At 43.8% G+C, this 22,061-nt stretch overlaps 1 protein-coding gene across 1 annotated transcript in view; it reads right to left on the reverse strand.

The window, feature by feature from the left end:
- The window catches only part of LOC144696332 (uncharacterized), a 187,064-nt gene that overhangs the window by 43,402 nt on the left and 121,601 nt on the right, over positions 1-22,061 (reverse strand). The window contains exons 20-26 of the mRNA XM_078567548.1: positions 10,488-10,607; positions 9,584-9,778; positions 8,026-8,124; positions 5,507-5,689; positions 3,110-3,208; positions 2,817-3,005; positions 1,456-1,554 (exon numbers count right to left, since the gene is read on the reverse strand). Of these exons, the coding sequence (XP_078423674.1) occupies positions 1,456-1,554; positions 2,817-3,005; positions 3,110-3,208; positions 5,507-5,689; positions 8,026-8,124; positions 9,584-9,778; positions 10,488-10,607 (984 nt within the window). The remainder of the gene's footprint in view (positions 1-1,455; positions 1,555-2,816; positions 3,006-3,109; positions 3,209-5,506; positions 5,690-8,025; positions 8,125-9,583; positions 9,779-10,487; positions 10,608-22,061) is intronic.

Below are 22,061 nucleotides of genomic sequence, written 5' to 3' on the forward strand. Positions count from 1 at the left end.
TCTTTATTTCTTTTGCCATTCACCTTACATCTGTGTTCTCTGCTGCTCAATCCATTTGCCAATGGGAACAATTTCTCTGTAGCTGCTCTGGCTAAATCACTCATGATTGTCAATATCTCTAATAATTCTCATCTAAACCATTTTTCTAACAAGGACCACCCAGCTTCTCCAATTTCTCCTAGTAGCTAAAGTCCTTCATCCCTGAAAGAATTCTCATGAATCTTTTTTGTCCCTTTTCGAGAGGATTCACATCCATCCTAAAAGGGCGGCGTCCAGAATTGCACACAACAGCCGGGATTTTCCGGCCCCGCCTGATGCTGGAATTTTCCAGTCCAACCGAAAGTCAATGGGCTTTTGGCTGCTGCAGCGTCCATGACAGCGGGGCTGTGAAATTCCGGCCAATTCACAATTACTGCCAAACTAACGTTGATAAAAATTCATCATAACTTCCTTGCTTCTGTATTCTCTGCTTCTCTTTATAAAGCACAGGATCTCATATTTCTATTTAGCCCATTTTAAACCTGCCCTGCCACCTTCAACAATTTGTGCACATATATCCAGAGAGTCTCTCTGTAACCCTTTTAGATGTACCCTTTCGTTTCTAGTGCCTCTCCACATTCTTTCTAGAAAAATATATCACTTCACAATCTCTCGGTATTAAATATCAGCAACTATTTGTCCCCACATTTCACCAACCTGTCTACATCCTCTTGAAGTCTATCACTATCCTCCTCACCATTCAAAGTATTACATTTTCACGCTATCTGCAAATTTTGACATAGTTACCTGTACACCCCAGTGCAAGTCATTCATTTATATCAAGAAAAGAAATGGTCCCTGCACTGACCCCTGGGAAACCAAACTATATACCTATATCCATGGAACAGTTGTTCACCACTATTCTGTTTCCTGTCACACAGCCAATTTCATATCCATGCTACCACTGTCCCTTTTATTCCATAAGCTTCAGCTTTGAAGGCGTAAGGCTGTGGCACTTTATCACATGTCTTTTGGATATCCATGTAGATCACATCAGCTGTATTACCCTCATTGACCCTCTCAGATAGCTCATAAAAAGCTGAAAGAAAGCCTGCACAATCTGTTTGCTGCTCAAGTTTACTGCTTCAGTGATGGTTTCATTTTCTATCCAGTAATGGATTGAGGCTCAGACACCTTTCAGGGTTTGAACATCTCCCAACATGTTATAATTCAAAATCTGATCATTTTCCCCTTTCAATGCCCCAGCTGGTTCAGGCAGTGTATAGGTGAGTCATCCTGACAAGGAATTACTCACGATTTGGCTGAAACATACTCACAGACATTGTAATTTCCTCACCAAGGATACCAAGGAATGGAAATGGGGAGATATTCCAGAGGGAAAATTCAGTGTCAGTTAACTGAAGAATTCCTTCCATGTCCTAAAGGTTAACAATGTGATATGTTAGGAATACTTACAGCTTTCAGTTTTAAAATACAGCGTTGAACCAGGATCCTCTTCTTCAGAGGGTGTCTTCACAGAAATAGTGACAATGTATGGAGTTGACTCATTCAGGTCTGTCAAAGGGAAATAGCCAGATATATTGGTGACTCGGGTTCCATTTTAAAGTGGAGACCAATATAAGTTGAATTGTCAAAAAAGCAAAGATGATATGAGCACAATATTTTTTTTCCAGCATCTAGTTAGGGTCTGAAATGAGCTGCCCTAGGGTGAGATGGAGGCAGCTTAAATTTTAGCTTTTAAAAGGGAATGCGATTATTACATAAAGAGGGCCAGGGTAAACAGCCAAGTTTGTAGGCTGAGCTCAGTAGCTGTTACAGTGAGCTGGCATGGGCACAAAGGGCCAAATGGCCTCCCTCTGTACCCATTCTATGATTCAGATGATTAGAAGCCAGGGCAGCGGCTTGCAGGATATCAGACAGGCATTGACTGAAATGAGCCTGTGGTCCAAAATTGTAATCTGATCATCATTTTCACAGCTATAGGCAGAACCATCCATGCAGCTGACAGTGGCTGCAGCTCTTCATGTAGATGGCACAGCTCATCTATTGTGCCTTTGGTGAAACATACTTTTCCCAAACAAAGATCCTCACTGGTATCTTAAGGTCTGCATGGCTATGATTTCTTTGGGGTTTGATTATATTTATGTATTGTTCATCCTTCCCTTATGCTGCCTCATTTTCCATTCTTCTATCTTGCAATGAACTTCCGCATCCTCCATTAAGGTTTCAAGCAGGGAGAGTTCCATTGGGAATTCCATAACTGGTTCCCCAAACTCAACACAACCACTTTTCAGACTGCAGGCTCCGAAGTAAAGCACTTCTATCAGTCTCAGTTGATGCTGGCAATAGACACACCTCTTAACTCATACACACAATGGGAGCACAAGTGACAGGTCATTCGCAATCTAACTCACTTCCTTTTTGTTGATCTTTATTTTAATAATCTCTCTGCTGCATCACACGCACACATTGAGAAAGCCTCAACTGAAACTTCAATGCTGCCAATATGGGACAAAACCCTGGTGGAAGTGAATCCTGCTCCAGAATCCATCTCCAAGGTTGTTGGTTCCCTGCATTTCGACCCAAGCTTAGCAGAAACTGCAATCAAATTTGAGATGATTGAGGCAAAAGATCGTAAGATCGAACTCAAACGTTCCATTCCAGATGTCTTTATTTGTGAGGAACTTTCACCTGTGTTTACCCCTGACCCCCATCCCAGTCTCACTTGGACACCCCCACACCACCCCACCCTTCCCCCAAGTCGAAGTGTCCCCTATTTTATTCCTCAGAGTTGGTCACACTGACCATGCCTTTACCTGTGAGGGTCACACTGGTATTTGGAGGGAAAACAATTATATTCTTCATGGGTCTGTCACTATCAGAGGGACCATAGTAAATGGAGTAGGACAAAACCAGGGCAGCATCTGAGTTCGGTGGATCCCAGCTAATCACAGCAGTAGATGAGGTTATATGGGAAGCCTGGATGTTGCTGAGGAATCTCGAAGCTGCCAATAAAACATAGCCTCAGTTAGATTGAGGAAAATATTTCAGTTCTCCAACTTTGAGAGAAAAATAATTTTACACTCGTTATAATGTTGTGAATACATACGTGGGAGAGTAGTGACATTAAGAGACTGGGAGCTGAGTGTCCAGTTAAAGGGAGAGTCACACTCAATGGACATGGTGTAAGTTGTGTCTGGTTCCAAACCTTAAAAGAAATACCTATAGTTAAATACAACTACCAGAATGCTGTGGTAATAATTCACACAAGTTTTTAAGCAGGAGTACATAGTTCTCCGTTTTTACTACTTAAAGTCCCTTTCCTTGCTCAGGGCTTACAGCACAGGCATGTCAACTGCAACCATGTTTGGGGGCAGTCCAACTGGTCATATATCAATGCTGCTCTTGAGCAAAGTGTAGGGCAGCCTGGGAACAAACTGCCCACCTTTATCAGAAAGTAACAGGCTGACATTTGCTGCTTTCCTCAGACTAACTTCTTGTTTTCAGGTATCACATGCACATGTAAAGACATGGTATTGAGCTGTCAGCCTTTAAGCAGTAAGTGAGGTGGGTGGTGGGTGGGAGGTGGGAGGTACGTTATGGGTGAAGGGCTCCAATTTCAGCTTTTTTGAAGCTATCGGTCTGCTTTTACTACTCAATGACGTTGACAGGTTTACACTAACTCCGTGCTTCATGTGGGATCTCCCACACCTTCAGTCACAGTGAAAAACAAAGTCAATCCCTTGATTCCACACACCATGGGGGTCAATTTCCCTGGAGTTTCTCCCCTTCACTGTCATGGCTCTGGGAACAAGACTGAGCCATAGGCAACTGGCAGGAACATTGTCTACACCATATTTATGAGATTTCCAGAGTTCCCCTACCAAATTTGTAACTGAGAACATCATTCTCTCTGATGTTTGCCCCCAGAGGGTGTCACCTCTCTTACTGGGCTATGATTCACACTGCAATACATTGTCCAGGAAACCACTATCCATGGTTGAGGCAAGATTACAAAGATTCTAGATTAGGAGCAGGACCCATAGATGATTTTCCATCCCTTAACCTGGGGCTACTGTGGCCAATTGCAGACCCCCAAGAGCTGCCCTGATAGAAGTAAGCAACAATGACTTGAAATTCGATGGCAGCTTTCATGGCATCAGGATATTCCATAGTGATATACCACCAATGATGTACTTCTCCAGTGGAATCACTGTTGTAACGTAGGAAATGCAGCAGCCAATTTGCGCATAGCAAGCTCCCTATTACAGCAATGAGATATTGGCTAATCTGTTTTGGTGATGTTGGTTTACGTATAAATATTGGCCAGGAATTGGAGGTGATGATGCCTGGCTCTGCTTTGTAATAGCGCCATGGGATCCATTACATCCATGTGAAAGGACTGACGAGCCTTGGTCTGTTCTGCGCTTTGACAGTGCAGCACTCCCTCAGTACTCTGCTAGAGGGTCAGCTTATACCTTGTATCCAGGCACCTTGTCTCACCTGAGTCTTGGTAATTGAAGGAATGCATTGAACCTTTGGCATATTATCCGGTTTTACTGAAAATGAAACAAAACTTACAACCTAAGAATGATATCTAATCTTCTGGGAACTCAGGATGTGCTTTCGGTATCCATTCTTGGAGTCTAAGTGACTTCAGATAAGGTCAGAGGTTTATTTGGTTCTCAAGATGCAGCCTTCCTTTTGCCTTAAATCTTCACAAAATGGCCTCCAGGCTAAATGCTTAGCCTCAAAGTCCGGAGGGATGAATTTAGCATCTTAAGTCTCAGCCAGAACTCAGTGGTAGTACTGTTGCTTGTCAGTCAGAAGTTTGCGGGTTCAAGTCCCTCTTCAGAGACTGGAGTACAAAATCTCAGCTGACACTGCAGTGCAGCGTTGAGAGAGGGCTGCATTGTCAGTGCAGCTGTCTTTTAGAGCAAACCATAAACCAAAGACCCATGCCTTCCCTCAGGTGCATGTCGAAGATCCCACAACACTATTTCGAAGATGAGCAGGGCACCAGGTGTCCTGGCCAACATTCATAGTTCAACAAAACTAAAATAGGTGCAAAATACTGCGGATGCTGGAAATCTGAAATAAAAACAGGAGACGCTTGAAAACTCAATCTGTTTGGCAGCATCCGTGGAGAAAGAGAGAGATTTGACGTTAGAATCAGTATGCTCTGACGTGTTAGCTCTTTCTCTCTCCACAGCTGTTGCCAGACCTGCTGAGTTTTTCCAGCATTTTCTGTTTTTATATCACTAAAATAGATTATTGGATCATTATCACATTAGTCCTTGTGAGAGTTTGGTGTTTACAAATTGGTTGCTGCATTTCCTAGATTACAACAGTGGCTACATTTCAAAATGAACTTCATTGACTGTAAAGCATCTTGCGATGTTCTAAGGTCATAAAAAGGACAAGTTATTTCTTCACTCCTCTGTGAATTTTATAGAATGCCAAGGTCTGTCCACATGGATGAGAGCTGATTGACTTCACTTCTTACCTGTGATCAGTGACTCTCTACTGGCTGAGGTGAGGCTGGCAGTGTGAACAGTGTTGGGTGTCCCAATGCTGTAGTAACGTAGATTGCAGTCCCTCAGACCACTCGCATTCCCAAGAGGGGCCCACAAGATCACAGCACTGGTGGTGGAGATGGATCTTAAACTCAGAATGCCTGGAATCATTTCTAAAGACCAAAACAGAAAACCATTAACCTGAAGGGTACCATGAGATCACTACAGGGACGACAATTTGTGCTGACCGCTGTAAAGGAAATTGTTATTTTCTAGATCCCACTTTAATGAAAGGTTGTCTGAAATTTCTTTTCATTCATTCCTTTCTAGAGGGCTCCACCTCACTGTTGATTGAAAATCTCTTTCCACTGCTTTACCTAGTGGCTATTCTTCTTCTGGAGTAAGTGTATGTCTTCAGCCCCTGGGTGATAATCTGGTTGGATTGGATCATCCACCCTCATAGATCCCGTCAAAACTCCCATTCCAATGAACATTAGTGGAATTAACATCGGACAGGGTCCCTAATGACTCACAGTATCACCAGGCAGTGAAGTGGAGAATTTACCCCAGTGAGTGATGACAGCCTGTTCACACATTGGGAGGTATCATAGACAAACTTCAACCCGTCCTCGCCCAACACTCAGGGGCTTTTGAATAGAGAATGAGAGGGAGTGGAGGAGGTGGGGGAAACTCAGGCTGATATTTTTCCCCTTCCCTAACCCTGTGACATGTTAAGCACCTCCAGCTGAGATCAGCCCACTCAGAACATATGATGGATAAAAGGTGGGACCACAGGATCTTAACAGCTCACTCAATAGACAAGCTGAGCTATTGAGGAAGCTTAATGTTACCTGAATTAGAAAATTTCCAGGGCTGAAACTGCAGTTTGTAATGTTAAATAGAGGAATGTTTATATTCTTACATAATATTGTGTCCACTATTTAAAAAAAGATACAATCATTTGCAGCCCTGTTACTGTTGAACCATCCATTGCTGATAAGGGTTACAGCAACCACAATGTTGATAGTCTAACTGCAGCACAGCCACAAAACAGATCAGACGATAAAGAACATTGCCTGAGTAACTGCCTTCAAACCATCCCACTGACACCAACAACAGGACACTGTCATCCTGACCAGTGTAACTGGGCTCAGATCTTGGACTGGGCTGTTCTTCAGCTCAGTCACTGTTAACTGGAAGTGACTGGGTGAGTTTCAACACAGAGTTCATCACACCTCTCTCCTTCCTCAAGGTCACAGAGGGAAACTGGTTAAATGTTGCTGTGGTTCATTCATATCTCGAGCTGGCTGAACATAGATCAGCACTGGTGTCACTATAGGAGATGTCTGCACTGCACAGCACTGCTCTCTGCAAGCAGAAGATAGGCAGATGGTCAGAATGGAAGGTACTTGCACAGAGGAACAGGAGTAGGCCAAATCAGCCCCAGTTCCACCATACAATTGGATCATCACTGACCTGTACTCAATTTTACTCGCCTAGCTTTTGCTCCATGTCCCTGATAGTCTGACCTAATAAAAATGTGTCGATCTCAGTCTGAAAAGCTCCTTTTGACACATAATTCACCAATTTCTCCGACTCTTTGTGCAGTGAAAGTGTTCCCTGATTTCACTCTTCAACAGTCGAATGACACTTTGTTCTGGATCATTCCTCAATCTCTTATATTGAAGGGTATACTCTTACCGATACCTAATCTCTTATACATAATGGTGTACCCCTACCTATACCTTATCTTCTGTACTCAAGACAATTTTATGCAATCTAGCCTCATAATTAACCCTGTAAAGCTCAGTATCATTCAGGTGAATCTGCACTGTACCACTTCGACTGAACACAGTACTCCAGATGTAATCCAGTCACAGCTTATTATAACTGAAATATAACTCCTTTTCTTTTGTATTCCGGTCCCCTTTGAGATTAAGGTCAGTATTCCATTAACTGTTTTGGTTTCTTTTTGTAGCTGTCCACAATCTTTTCTGTACCGTCCTCAGTTCCTTGTTTTGCATCAGTGATGGTTGCCTAACTAATGTGTCGCACACAGTCAAACCGCCCTTGCAAGGTGACTCATCATGGACTGTGCCCGCACAATCCACTTGATGTCCTGAGGAGAGTTTATGCAAGGATTTCTTTCCCTAGCTCCCAAGGTAAATCACTAAAGACTCAACAATAACTATCCGCCCTTCTATTCTACATCGTAAACATGTCTGTCAACCAGAAAATGGCTGCAGCTCAGGTTGGCAACAGGGAGATCTTTGAAATACTGATATTGCCTTGTCTGTTGTTGCTGCTTTTCTCAGTCTGTAGTTTAATGTCAGATTGTCCCAGTTAAATAGTCATGATCACATGTCTCAGACCAGGAGTCTTCCTTGGAATGAGATTTCCATGGTTCTAATAGCTCAGGAACCATGATGTTCTAATTTGTCCCTGTTTGAGAACGCATGACGATATATTGTGGGGCACATAACAAAACAAATGAACTGAAAAAGCTCACCAGAGTAGGTCCTGAAGGTAAAAGGCCGAGTGGTCACCAGGCCATCTGAGGAGGTGTTTACCTGGAACACAGTGGTGCACACCAACAGGGAACCCAGACCTGCAATTTAATTCACATTAATCACGAAGATAACATAGAAAACATGAAAAACAATTTCCATAAACACTGGTATCTCAGTGATTAAATGTGTCACAGTGTGGGATTGAACCATACACACTTGGAAGGTCCAATGTTCCATCTCTGGTCTCTGCTCCTGTGGCCAGTTTACACCCTCTGTAAACCTGAGCTCATCTTAAACTCTGCTGTCTGTATCCAAACACACACCAAATCCTGTTACCTTATCACCCCTTTGCTCACCGGCCTACAGTGACTCCCCATCCAGTAACGCCTTTCTTTAAAAATTCACATCCTTGACCTCGCCTTTCCCTATCTCTATATTCTCTTCCAGCCCACAATTCTTTTGAGATATCTGTGCTCCTCTAATTCTGGCCTCATCAGCATTCTCAGTTTTACTTGCTTCAACATTGGCAGTGCACATCCTGCTGCCTAGGCTTTAGAACTAGAATTCCCTCCCTAAATCTGTCTGTGTCTCTCTCCTCCTTTAAAACACTCCTTAAAACTTACCTCTTTGACAAACATTTTGGTCACTTCCCCTAACATTGCCTTGTAAGACTCATTGTCAAATATTATTTGATGATGCTCCTATGAAGCACCTTGGGATATTTCACTATATTATAGGCACTACATAAATACAGGTTTCTGTTGAAGTCGCCAATCAAAGTGTGGGTCTCTGTTAAATTCATCCTGGTTTCATTGAGATGATTGTCAAATATCTTGAAGAATGGGATCTGCCTCAGCTTCCTGGGATGTTAAATGACTGAAGCCAGCTAAACAATCCAGTAGACAGAGGTGTCTCATGATAAGGAAACCAGGCATAGGTTCCTGCGGAGGCCTGATCAGTTAATGTCACTGAAGCAGATGTTCAATCTCTAAGATATCCCTGTTTTTGGCTTTTGTTAAACTCAAGTCCCAATCTTTACCTCAAGGTCCGTACTCCCTCTTAACTCAGGCTTCATCCCCGTTGATTTAAAATTTTTTTAAAAATTACGATTGGAAACCTCATCCCGCCAATGGATGAGGTTTCCTAGTAAATGCAAAGGCCGCCTGGCCTGTTCACCCAACTGCCAACCATAAGGTTGGACGGGCAGCGAAAAATACAAATCAATTGCTAGTTTAATGGCCTTAATCGGCTTCTTAATTGTCGGCGGAAGCGCTGCCGAATCTTGCGCGCCTGCCCCTGACTGAAATATCGCACGTGCGCAATGACATCGGGACACTTGCCCGACATCATCACGCACTAATTTACTCCCGATCAGGTCAGGCGCGAACCCGCCTGCGGAAAGTAAAATTCTGCCCATAGAATCATGAAAGTGCATCACTGACAGTGATTATAACAAGTTTCACAGGCCAGATTACTGCCACTTCTTTGTGGAAAGAAGATCACAATCACAGCAGTGTTCAAGGACACGGAAATCTAAGTGAGATCTGAAATACTTACCAGTTAAAACTAAACTGGTGGCGTTTCCAGGCTGGTGATTTTGCAGCTGGAGGATCCCGTTGGTGTGGTTTGTGCAGTTAGTGTTAATTTGGTAGTTGAGAATCTCGGTTCCTAGTATTGGCACAGTGATCCATTTCAATGTCACATTGGGTCCTGTGACATTGGCTGTTACAGTTTGTACCATGTTCCTGAGATCTGAGGAAGAAGTGGACCAGAAAGAATCAATAATACAGGTAGATGGCTGGCTTATGTTCAGACAGTACTTCAATGCTAGAGTGTGCGTGGCTTGAACAGACATTGACCATGATTGATTGATGTACAACTGCAGGACCCGATAATTATTTAGACTATTGTAAGAGAACAGAATGTTTTTGGAGTTAACAAGGTCTCCTTGATAAAATGCTGAGACAACTAATCATTAAATCAGGAGGTAACGAATCATACAGGCTTTAGCAGACTGAAGATCCATTATGTATGAAATCTCATATATATGTCTTTAGTGTTGAACAACTAGGGTATAAAAGGAAAGTGAGATTGCAGAGCTGAGTTAGATAGTGGGAGAGGGGGGGTTCCGATCCTATGCTATACTTTATGAACCTATCATGTTTACTGAAGTCTGTTCCATATACTCTCGCATCTAGTGCTTACTTGAAGAGTGTTGACAGAATTAGAGGGAAGAAGATTGAACAACATTAAGTGTTCAATTGCTTGAGTAGGCTTGAACCCATGACTTCCTGACAGAGAGCTCAGTGTGCTATCAAATGAGGCAAACTGATATTCGAGAATCCAGGCTCTGTACAAACTCCAGGATCCAGCTGCAGGTCCGTGAGTATCCAAACAGAAACTGTTTCAGTATAAAAATTGGCTGATGCGGAGATAAATACATGTGCTGGGGCAGCCTTACCATAACATCTGCCGCCTGATCTCCTCCAGCCTGGCCTGCAGGTACATGCCAGGTACCCGGAGATGTCTGTGCTACATACTGCATTTACATCGCAATTCAGGTTCTGGCAGAGGCCTGGCACTGCAAAATGAAGGACACACAGGAGTATTAGTGTGTTAACACAGTATCGAGGTGGGTGGGGAAATGGTTCTGCCCTGAGTCAAGCTAAGAATTTCCTGCCACCTCCCATTATCATCCCAAATTCATTAAACCAAGACTCTATGTCATCAAAATCTATGGCAGGAACAATTCTGACTTTTGGCCAATGGTATAAAACAGACATCATTGTTTCAGTCACACATTATACTTCATTCTCCCATCGACTTCAATGAAATTGGGAAAGATGCATCATGTACAGTTGGATCAAAATCGACCAAGGTCAGTGTCCCCTCACAATGCTTTCACTAGGATATGCTGCTGAATGAAGATTTCAGTTGTTGAGGACTGAGCTGGAATTAGAATCACATTCAACCGAACAGATAGTTCAATTCTCATGAGAGTGATCTCCGTGTGCCCCTTTCCCCCCTCACACACGTCCCTGGGCACAGGTTTCCAATGTGCTGATAGACTCTGCTGTGCAACATTAGCGCTCAAATAGTAAAATAGAGCACTAACACAGAAGATCGTCTTCTTGCCTCTATTTTATATGAATAGGGGATTCTTAATCCGATTGCCGATTTGTGGATCCACATTTACATGGATATGCAATGCTGCTGTTTCCTAAAATGTTACATCATTTAAACTTCCAGTAAATTGAGTTGTTTAGAGAGAGAAAGGGAGAGGGAGAGAGAGAGAGAGAGAGAAATTGTGAATAGACCAAATGCTTTCCCTATTTTTCTTTACAGAATAATAGAAGTTTACAGCACAGAAGAAAGATATTCAGGCTATCGTGTCTCTGTTGGCCGAAATATATCTTTCCAGCCTAACCCATTTTCCTGCTCTTGGCTCGTCGCCCTGTAGGTTGTGGCATTTCAAGTGAATTTTTAAGTATTTTTGAAATGTGCTAAGTGTTTCTGCCTCTATCCGCCTTTTAGACCGCGAGTTCCAGATTAACGCCATCTGAGGTAAAAATTTCTCCTCAACTCCCCCCAATCCTCTCTCAATTACTTTCAATCTGTGATCTCTGGATATTGGCTTATTTGACAAGGTAGGTTCTTCCCATCCACTCTATCCAGGCCTTTCTTAATTTTCAATCCCTCAATTAAATCTCCTCTCAGCCTCCTCTGTTCCAAAGAAAACAACCCCAGTGCATTCAATTCTTTTCCACTCCCCAGTCTCAACCTAACCCCCCCAACCGAGTACCTTCTGCTTCTGATCCATTCCCAGATCATCACCTCATTAAATTTAAATTCTAGTCAATCACATGGAAATTGTAAAGTGCCTTTTGGAATTTGACTTTCCACCATCCATTTGGGATGTAATTTCCTCAAAAATGTCAAGCAAATTAGTCAGGCAGGATAAGTTACTTGGAAATTTTAAGATTTACTTGTGATTCCAACATTTCACCCTGTGCTGACGGAAGACTAATTGGTCTGCAGTGATCTGCTCTGCTTCTCGATCCTTTTAGGAGATGGATATCACCTTTCTCCTATCCATCTCCAGCTATGCCCTCATATAGTTATTTCGGAGGGGCATGTTGAATACTTGAGTTAAGTAACCCTATATTAGCTGAACTATTTTAAGATTATGCCCTCAGTTCTGGTCAAGATTTCATCTTTTAAAGACTCACTTCTTCGCTGACTGTCCTCTATTATTGTACGCTATATTTCTTTCTATGTTTTATGTCTTTTTACATGTTTCTGCTTGGTTCTATACATTTTTTGTACTTAATCCATGGGATGTGGGCTTTGTTGACTGGGCCAGCATTTATTACCTATCCCCAGTTGCTCTTGAGAAGGTGGTGATGAGCTGCCTTCTTGAACCGCTGCAGTCCATGTGGTGTAGGTACACCCACAGTGCTGCTGGGAAAGGCGTTCCAGGATTTTGACCCAGTGACAGTGAAGGAACGACAATATCTTTCCAAGTCAGGATGGTAAGTGACTTGGAGGGGAGCTTCCAGGTGGTGGAAGTCTATCCCATCTATCTGCTGCCCTTGTTTTTCGAGATGGTAGTGGTCTTGGGTTTGTCGAAGGACCCTTGGTGAATTCCTGCAGTGCATCTTGTAGATGGTACACACTGCTGCTACTGTGCGACAGTGGTGGAGGGAATGAATGCTTATGGATGTGGTGCCAATCAAGCAGGTTGCTTTGTCCTGGACGGTGTCAAACTTCTTGAGTGTTGTGGGAGCTGCACTCATTCAGGCAAGTGGGGAGTATTCCATCACACTCCTAACCTGTGCCTTGTAGATGGTGAACAGGCTTTGGGAAGTCAGGAGGTGAGTTACTCGTCACAGGATTCCTAACCTCTGATGTGCTCTTGTAGCCACAGTATTTATATGGCTAATCCAGTTCAGTTTCTGGTCAATGATAACCCCCAGGATGTTGATAGTGGGGGATTCAGTGATGCCATTGAGCAGCAAGGGGCGATGGTTGGATTCTCTCTCTTGTTGGAGATGTTCATTGCCTGGCAGTTGTGTGGTTCGAATGTTACTTGCCACTTGTCAGCCCGAGCCTGGATATTGTCCAAGTCTTGCTGCATTTGGACATGGACTGCTTCAGTATCTGAGGAGTCATGAATAGTGCTGAACATTGTGCAATCATCAGCGAACATCCCCACTTCTGACCTTATGATGGAAGGAAGGTCATTGATGAAGCAGCTGAAGATGGTTGGGCCGAGGGCACTACCCTGAGGAACTCCTGCAATGATGTCTTCGAGTTGAGATGACTGACTTCCAACAACAACAACCATCTTCCTATGTGCTAGGTATGACTCCAACCAGTGGAGCATTTTCCCCCTGATTCCCATTGACTCCAGTTTTGCTAGGGCTCCTTGACGCCACACTCCGTCAAATGCTGCCTTGATGTCAAGGGCAGTCACTCTCACCTCACCTTGGGAGTTAAGCTCTTTTGTCCATGTTTGAACCAAGGCTGTAATAAGGTCAGGAGCTCAGTGACCCTGGTGGAACCCAAACTGGGCGCAGTGAGCAGGTTATTGCTCAGCAAGTGCCAATTGAAAGCACCGTTATATCCATATCGTTGTTCCTCTTTATCCCTGCCTGAATTGTATGGGTCACGTTTTTCATTGTTACTTCACTTCCCATTAATTTGTTTCTCCAATGAGGTTTGCATTTATTTACCTTACCTATTCTGGATTGCTATCTTTCCTGCTCACTCAGCATTCTACCTTTTAAGGTATTGCACGAGGTCTGTATTGAAGTATTGTCGAACACTCCCAACAACTAATGAGCTCACATCACTTCCTTTAATTTCGCTTTTTATAAAATTAGATACCTATGTGTAAGCGCTCAGTATTTCTGAATACCTGAACACATTGAACACGTTTATGCTGAGGTTGCTATCTCGCAAAAGTGGCATTAGTTCTATTCTCAGTATGTTGTCTGGGTCACTTATCATTCGCAGGTCAATACCAGCTGACAGCCTGGATCACGAAGCAGACATATATTATGTTTTCCAACTTAGGCTCTGAACCAATTACTATCTGTTGGATTAAAGTCTCTTCTGTTTTCATATAACTCCATCTCTTCAGAAAGTAAGGCTTCCTCCTTACTCTGACATGACAGTCTGTAGCACGTACAGAGCATTAGCTTTATCCATTACATATTAAGGATGCCCAACTACAGGAGAACCTCCCATGGGACCAACTTTATTCAAATCCCAGGAGTACAAGGCAGCCCCAAACCTCCAGCTTTTCCTGCCTGTTCTATCTTTCCTGAACACTCCATACCATTCAGATGGAAACTCTTGCTACAAACGTATGAATTAGGAGCAGGAGTAGGTCACTCAGCCCCTCGAGCCTGCTCCACCGTTCAATAAAATCATGGCTGATCTAATTTTAACCTCAACTTCTCATTCCTGCCTATCTCTGTTAATCTTTCACCCCCTTGCTTATCAAGAATCTCTACTTCTGCCCTAAAAATATTCAAAGACTCTGCCTCAACCATATTTTGAGGAAGAGAATTCCACAACCCTCTGAGAACAAAATGTTTCCCTCATATCTGTCTTAAATGGGCAACCCCTTGTTTTTTAACACTGACTCCAAGTTCTAGATTCTCCGACAAGAAGAAACATCTTTTCCACAACACCCTGTCAAGTCCTCTCAGGATTTTTTATGTTTTAATCAAGTCACCTCTTAATTTTCTAAACTCCGGCAGAGTCGTGAATAGTGCTGAACATTGTGCAATCATCAGCGAACATCTCCACTTCTGACCTTATGATGGAAGGAAGGTCATAGATGAAGCAGCTGAAGGTGGTTGGGCCGAGGGCACTGTCCAACATTTCCTCATAAGACAACCCGCCGATTCTAGGTATTAATCTAGTAAACCTTCTCTGGACTGCTTCCAATGCATTTACATCCTTCCTTAAATAAGGAGGCAAATACTGTAAACAGTACTCCAGATGTGGTCTCACCGATACCCTGTACATCTCAAACATAACCTCCATACTCTTGTATTCAATTCCCCTTGCAATAAGTGATAAAATTCTATTGGTTTGGCTAATTACTTGCTGCACATGCATAATAACCTTTTGCAATTCATGCACTCGGTCACCCAGATCCCTCTGAATCTCACAGCTCTGCAATCTCTCACCATTTAAATAATATGCTTCTTTTTTATTCATTCTGCCAAAAGGGACAACCTCACATTTTCCCACATTGTACTCCATTTGCCAGATCTTTGCCCACTCACCTAACCTAACCTATCTATATTCTTTTGTCGCCTCCTTATGTCCTTTTCACAACTTAATTTCCTACCTATCTCTGTGTCATCATCAAATTTAGCCACCAAACCATAGGTCCGTTCATCCAAATCATTTATATAAATTGTAGAGTTGAGGCCCCAGCATTGATCCCTGTGGCACATCACTCTTTGCACAATTATATGCCTTCTCTTTAAGTTTAATACTATCTTTAACTTCTTTAGTTAGCCATAGATGGTGGGTTCTCCTCTTGGAATTTTTCGTTCTCATTGGAATGTATCTATTCTGTGTATCCTGAAATATCCCCTTAAATGTCTGCCACTGTATCTCTATAAACCTAAATTGCCAGTTCACATTCGCTAGCTCTGCTTTCATGCCCTCATAATTGCCCTTAAGTTTAAAATGCTTGTCTTAGACCCATTCTTCTTTCCCTCAAACTGAATGTAAAATACAATAATAATATGATCACTGCTACCTACGCCTTCACTATGAGGTCATTAATTAATTCTATCTCATTGCACAGTACCAGGTCTAGTGTAGCCTGCTCCCTGGTTGGCTCAAGAACATGCTGATCTAAGAAATTATCCCAAAAACATTTTATGAATTTGTCATCTACGCTATCTTTGCCCATCTGATTATTCCAGTCTCTATGTAGATTAAAATCCCCCATAATATTCATCATACCTTTCTGACAAGCTCCCACTATTTCTACATTGAATCCCTGTCCTACCATGTGATTACCATTCGGGGGCCTGTATACCACTCCCACAAGTGATTTCTTGCCTTTATCATTCCTCATCTCTACCCAAACTGCTTCCACATCCTGGTTTCATTAACTTAGGTCATCCTTTTTATTGTGCGAATATCGTCTTTCATTAACAGAAGCACCCCTTCACATTTTCCCAACTTCCTATCCTGCATAAAAGTCAAATAACCTTCAATATTTATGTCCCAATCTATGCCATTTTGAAGCCATGTCGCCGCAATGGCTATTAGTGCAAATAGAGATTAATAAATATGATCTATCAGTTCATCTGTTTTGTGTTGAATGCTACGTGCATTCAGATACAGAGCCTTAAGTTTTGTCCTTTTATTATCTTTGTAACATCTGGCCTTATCTGTTAATTTACTCTTAGGGTGGAATTTTACGCTGGCGGGATTTACGTTCTCGCTGAAGTCAATGGAGTTTATAATTGCTTGCTGCATTTTACGGCCCCGGCCCCGCTGCGACGAGGCTGTAAAATTCCGGCCTTATACTTGTACTCCTTGTCCCCTGCTGTCATGGTCTGTTTATCATTTCCCACATTAATACCTTCCTCTCTTCCCTTATCTGTACTCTTTGATTTGTCACACGTGTCTACATTTGATCCCTTGCCCCCAATATTTAGTTTTAAACCCTCTTTACTTCCCTAGTTTTGGTTCCAGCACGGTTCAGGTGTAGACCACCCCTACAGTACAGCCCCCACTTTCCCCAGTACTGGTGCCAGTGCCCCACGAACTGGAACCCACTTCTCCCACACCAGTCCTTGAGCCATGTATTCATCGCTCTCATTTTATGTACCCTATGCCAATTTGCACATAGCTCAGGTAATAATCCAGAGATCATTAAGTTTGAGGTTCTGCATTTTAATTTAGTGTCTAGCTCCTCATACTGTCTATGTAGAACCTTTTTCCTAGCTCTACCTAGGTCATTGGTACCTACATGGACCATGACAACTGGATCCTCCTCCTCCCACTGTGGGTTCTTCTCCAGCCATGAGCAGATGCTTCAAACCCTGGCACCGGGCAGGCAACACAGCTGTCTGGACTCTTGGACCAGGATTTCCCGGTCGGCGAGCGGGGGGGCGGGGCCCACTTGCCGACGCATAAAATGACGAGGGATGACGTCGGGTTGAACTCCCGACATTACCCTGCTCCATTTAAATTTCCAGGTAGGCGAGGGCCGAGCAGAATCAGCTGTGCGCCCGACGACCTGTCAATGGCCAATTAAGGCCATTGACAGAGTCATTAAAGTAATTAATGGACCTGCCCGTCCAACCTTAAGGTTGGCGAGCAGGCTGGGAGCCCTGGCGGGCATTAGAAAAAGCATGAAACCTCATCCACGGGCGGGATGAGGTTTCACGTAGGTTTTAAAAAATGTAATTAAACTATATTTAAAAGTTATGGACATGTCCCAACTCATGTGACAGTGTCACATGAGGAGACATGTCAAGGAATTGTTTTTTTTTCTATTTTTCACATTATTTACTGTAGGGCCGATCTCCCTGAGGCAGCACTTAGCCTCAGGGAGATGAGTGCGCTGTTTCATGCGCATGTGTGAAAAACCGCACTCTTGGCTCAGGGAAACTCACCCCCTCGTCCGCACAGGGAGTGCTCAGCGCTTCCGTGTGGACGTCACGCTGGGTGGGCCTTAATTGGCCCGCCCATGTAAAATGGCGGCGCGTCCCCAATCGGGGGCGCCGATGGGAGGCGCACCTCCACGCGACCGCTCTTAAACTTTCCCCCTGGCGGGGGGATAATTCTGCCCTTGCTCTTTGTTGCAGAGGACAGTATCAACCCTACTCACTATACTGCCCCTGCTACCACTACATTCCTTTTTGCTCCCCCCACTTGAACAGCTTCTGGTACCATGTTGCCATGGTCAGTTTTCGCATGCACCCTGCAGCTCCCACTCTCATCCAAACAAGCTGATAGAACCTCAAACCTGTTGGATAATTGCAGAGGCTGACACTCCTGCCCTCTGTGTCTCCTTACCTGCCTCACTTGTACACACCCTCCAGTCTCTGGCCACTGACCAAATTAGAAGGCTCTATCCTAAGTGGTGTGACTGAGTCCTGGTGCAAAAGCACCCAGGTAACTTTCCTCCTCCCTAATGTGTTGCAGTGTCTGCAGCTCAGCCTCCAGCCTAATGACTCTGATCTGAAGTTCCTCAAGCCACAAACACTTACTGTGGACGTGTTTGCCCTGGATCACAATGTGATCCAGGAGCTCCCACATGCTGCAGCCTTGACACATCACCTGTCCTGCCATCATTAATGTGTTTTAATTAATTACTTAATTAAATTATTCACTTAAATATTTTCCTTTTTTATATATATTATTAAATTTACCATAGGTTCATATACTATTTTAAACCTTAGGACTGGAATGGGGCTTAACCACTTACCAGATACTCATCAGCTAGCTCCTGCCCTTTGTAGAATAAGAGCCAATTCCTACAGGGTGATAAAGGTAGACAAAGCAAAAGGAATGGAACACCTTCTCCCCCTCCTCACCAAATTCCCTCACTCACCAAACCCCCAGGTATGCACTCAGTTCCAAAGCTGTACTTCTTTGCCTTGGCTGTACTAAAGAACCTTGAATTTATAGTAAACTGAACTGGAGCTAGAGAAACCAGATTCTACCAGTTAGCTAATTAACTACTCAGCACCCTCGGCAGAGTGTGTTCACCCTGCGTAAGGCTGGAAGAAACAAACTTAGGACAGAATCACCCCAGATTTGCACTAAGTGCGGTAGCAGGACAAAGAACATTTTACCCACCGGCCGCAATGGTGGCTTTTCATGGTGTATTGTCTCAATCCTGCCTCATTAATCATGCATCCCTGGGGCACATGCCATTTCGCTGGCGGGCAGCCTCCGATTTTCTTGCCACGCTGTCACCTCGCCGCTTCCTCACGCCGGGCGCCTTACGTAAAGTGCAGCCGCGCGCATACCTCTCAGTGCTTCCAGCCCAGGATTGCTGCACAGAAAACCTGGCCCTGAAAGGCAAGAAGACTGCAGTCCCCCGAGTCAGTGATGCATCCCTGGGACGACTTCTGGACACCATTGGAGCCTGCCGTGATTACCTCTATGCCCGATTTGGCCACAGGAAGCCCATCAATGTCACCACTCTAGCTTGGGAGGCAGTGGCAGAGGTGATCAGTGCCAATGCTGCACAGAAGAGGTGCGCTACCCAGCGCAGAAAGAGGATGAATGATTTCATCCGTGCCACCAGGGTAAGGCAACCATCTCATCACTCTAAACTCACACACTCACAAGGCCATCACATATTCATCTCACTCACTGCCAGCTCAAGGGACATCACTACTCACTCTCTCACACAAACCCTCACATCGCCACCTGGCCTCATCTCCTCTGGAGATTGCCTCCTCAGCCCTCATCCTCTTGAGGCCACTTGCACAGGTCAGCATGTGTCCCACACACACCCAGGGATACCCGTCTTCCCCAGCACTGCGCTAGCCCTGCAGCCTCTTCCCTTGCCTGAGGCCATTTCTTCCCCTTCCCCAAGCAAGCCCTAGCCCTGCAGCCATTGAAAAACCACGCCTGCCTTATGGCTGGTCTCATAAGTAGAGACCTGCCAGTGAGCCCTCCAAAAGTGATGTGGTGCTGCCTACAAAGCCTGGCGCTGATGACTGCGAGTGCTGCCCGAAGCAAAGTTGGCAAACAAACCTCAAAGTCCTGAGTGAAGTGCAGCTCGCCAAGTGCACGTTGTTTATGTTCAGTTGTGAAACACGGCCTGTGACTGGATGATCCAGCATAGGGGGATGATTCCGGCAAACTGGGCTTATAATGATGTGCAGATGTATTACAATCAAGTTCCCGACGTGCAGAAGTGGGAAACGCAGTCCACCATTGATGGGCAGAGTGGACAATTGCAAACTAGTTTCATGGCGGCATGAAACCGATTTTTGCTCTTCCCGCCCTATTGTCTGCTCATGCCCACCATGACATCTGTCACTAACTGCCACAGAACATTCCACCCTTAGTCTACTTGCATAGTACTTTCCTGTTACTGCTAATTACAGACTAGACTAGATTTTACAAGAACAAGATTAACACTTTAAATTCTCACACTCGCCAAACTCTCAGGAATGCACTCAGTCCCTCAGCTGCATTCAGTTGTTTAATTTGTGCTCAAACTGGAGAATTATGTGTCAGCTGAGATCTTCAGGAATTGACATTTACTATATCACAACAGTTTAGTGAGTTTTGTATGTGAAACTTTGCTCTTAAGAATGACCATACCCTGTTTGTTTTAAAGATTTCCCCAGATATATTTTGTAAAAAGTCACAGTTCTGTGAACTATTTCTTACTGAAACATTGGGAATGATTCACCTACACCCTACTCTCAATGGGAGATTTGGTGCTGGTGTTTTGCTTTCCTCTATCCAATCTGTGATTCTTTCAATCACTGAGAGCATGGGATAAGTGACCTTATCCTTATCAAAAACAGAAATACCTGGAAAAACTCAGCAGGTCTGGCAGCATCGGCGGAGAAGAACAAGGTTGATGTTTCGAGTCCTCATGACAGAACAGTTCTGTTGAAGGGTCATGAGGACTCGAAACGTCAACCTTGTTCTTCTCCGCCGATGCTGCCAGACCTGCTGAGTTTTTCCAGGTATTTCTGTTTTTGTTTTGGATTTCCAGCATCCGCAGTTTTTTGTTTTTACCTTATCCTTATTGTTCTTCACAGACTTACACAAAACAGTCGATTAATCAGCTTGATCTTGCTGATTGGTGTTTTTCTGCTTGTTTAACTCAGCAAACAGCAAGTGTTAAATTACCGCCTACCTGTGTGCTGTAGCTGACCTTCCACATATATAGAAATGTTTTAAATTCTCTTAACTTACTGTTCTCAGCCAAGGTGGACCTCAGCCAGAAAAGGAGAGGTTTTGCTTTTGCACACTCATGCTTTTGATCTGGTTTTTATCAAATTTGGTTTCCGGATTATAATGGAGAAATAATGCATCAAAGGATTTGTATGTTTGTCAGAGGGGTTCAGGGTGGCGTCTCTGTATCTGCAGAGGCCCCTCACCACCAATGAGCCTGAGTGGGTAATTGAGGTTGTTGTGTTACAGTACTATTTCTGACCCACAATGAGGCCTTGTAAGACAAAAACAAAAATACCTGGAAAAACTCAGCAGGTCTGACATCATCTGTGGAGAGGAACACAGTTAACGTTTCGAGTCCGTGTGACTCTTCAACAGAAGTAAGGAAAAATAGAAAAGAGGTGAAATATAAGCTGGTTTAAGGGGGGTGGGACAAGTAGAGCTGGATAGAGGGCCAGTGATAGGTGGAGATAACCAAAAGATGTCATAGACAAAAGGACAAAGAGGTGTTGAAGCTAGTGATATTATCTAAGGAATGTGATAATAAAGATACAGATAGCCCTAGTGGGGGTGGGGTGGGGGGAAGGGATCGAAATAGGCTAAAAGGCAGAGATAAAACAATGGATGGAAATACATTTAAAAATAATGGAAATAGGTGGGAAAAGAAAAATCTATATAAATTATTGGAAAAAAGGGGGATCGGAAAGGGAGTGGAGATGGAGGAGAGAGTTCATGATCTAAAATTGTTGAACTCAATATTCAGTCCGGAAGGCTGTAAAGTGCCTAGTCGGAAGATGAGGTGCTGTTCCTCCAGTTTGCTTTGAGCTTCACTGGAACAATGCAGCAGGCCAAGGACGGACATGTGGGCATGAGAGCAGGGTGGAATGTTGAAATGGCAAACAGCAAGGAGGTCTGGGTAATGCTTGCAGACAGACTGAAGATGTTCCGCAAAGTGGTCACCCAATCTGCGTTTGGTCTCTCCAATGTAGAAGAAACCGCATTGGGGGCAGCGAATGCAGTAGAATGTAGTAGTAGCCTTGTAAGGCTCTGTTGTGGCTCAGAAAACATAATTCCTCAGCATTAATACAATAAACACTTGCTTTCAGAGGCA

Source organism: Cetorhinus maximus, chromosome 22 (assembly GCF_964194155.1).
Source record: "Cetorhinus maximus chromosome 22, sCetMax3.hap1.1, whole genome shotgun sequence".
In the NCBI taxonomy this organism is placed as follows: Eukaryota; Metazoa; Chordata; class Chondrichthyes; order Lamniformes; family Cetorhinidae; genus Cetorhinus; species Cetorhinus maximus.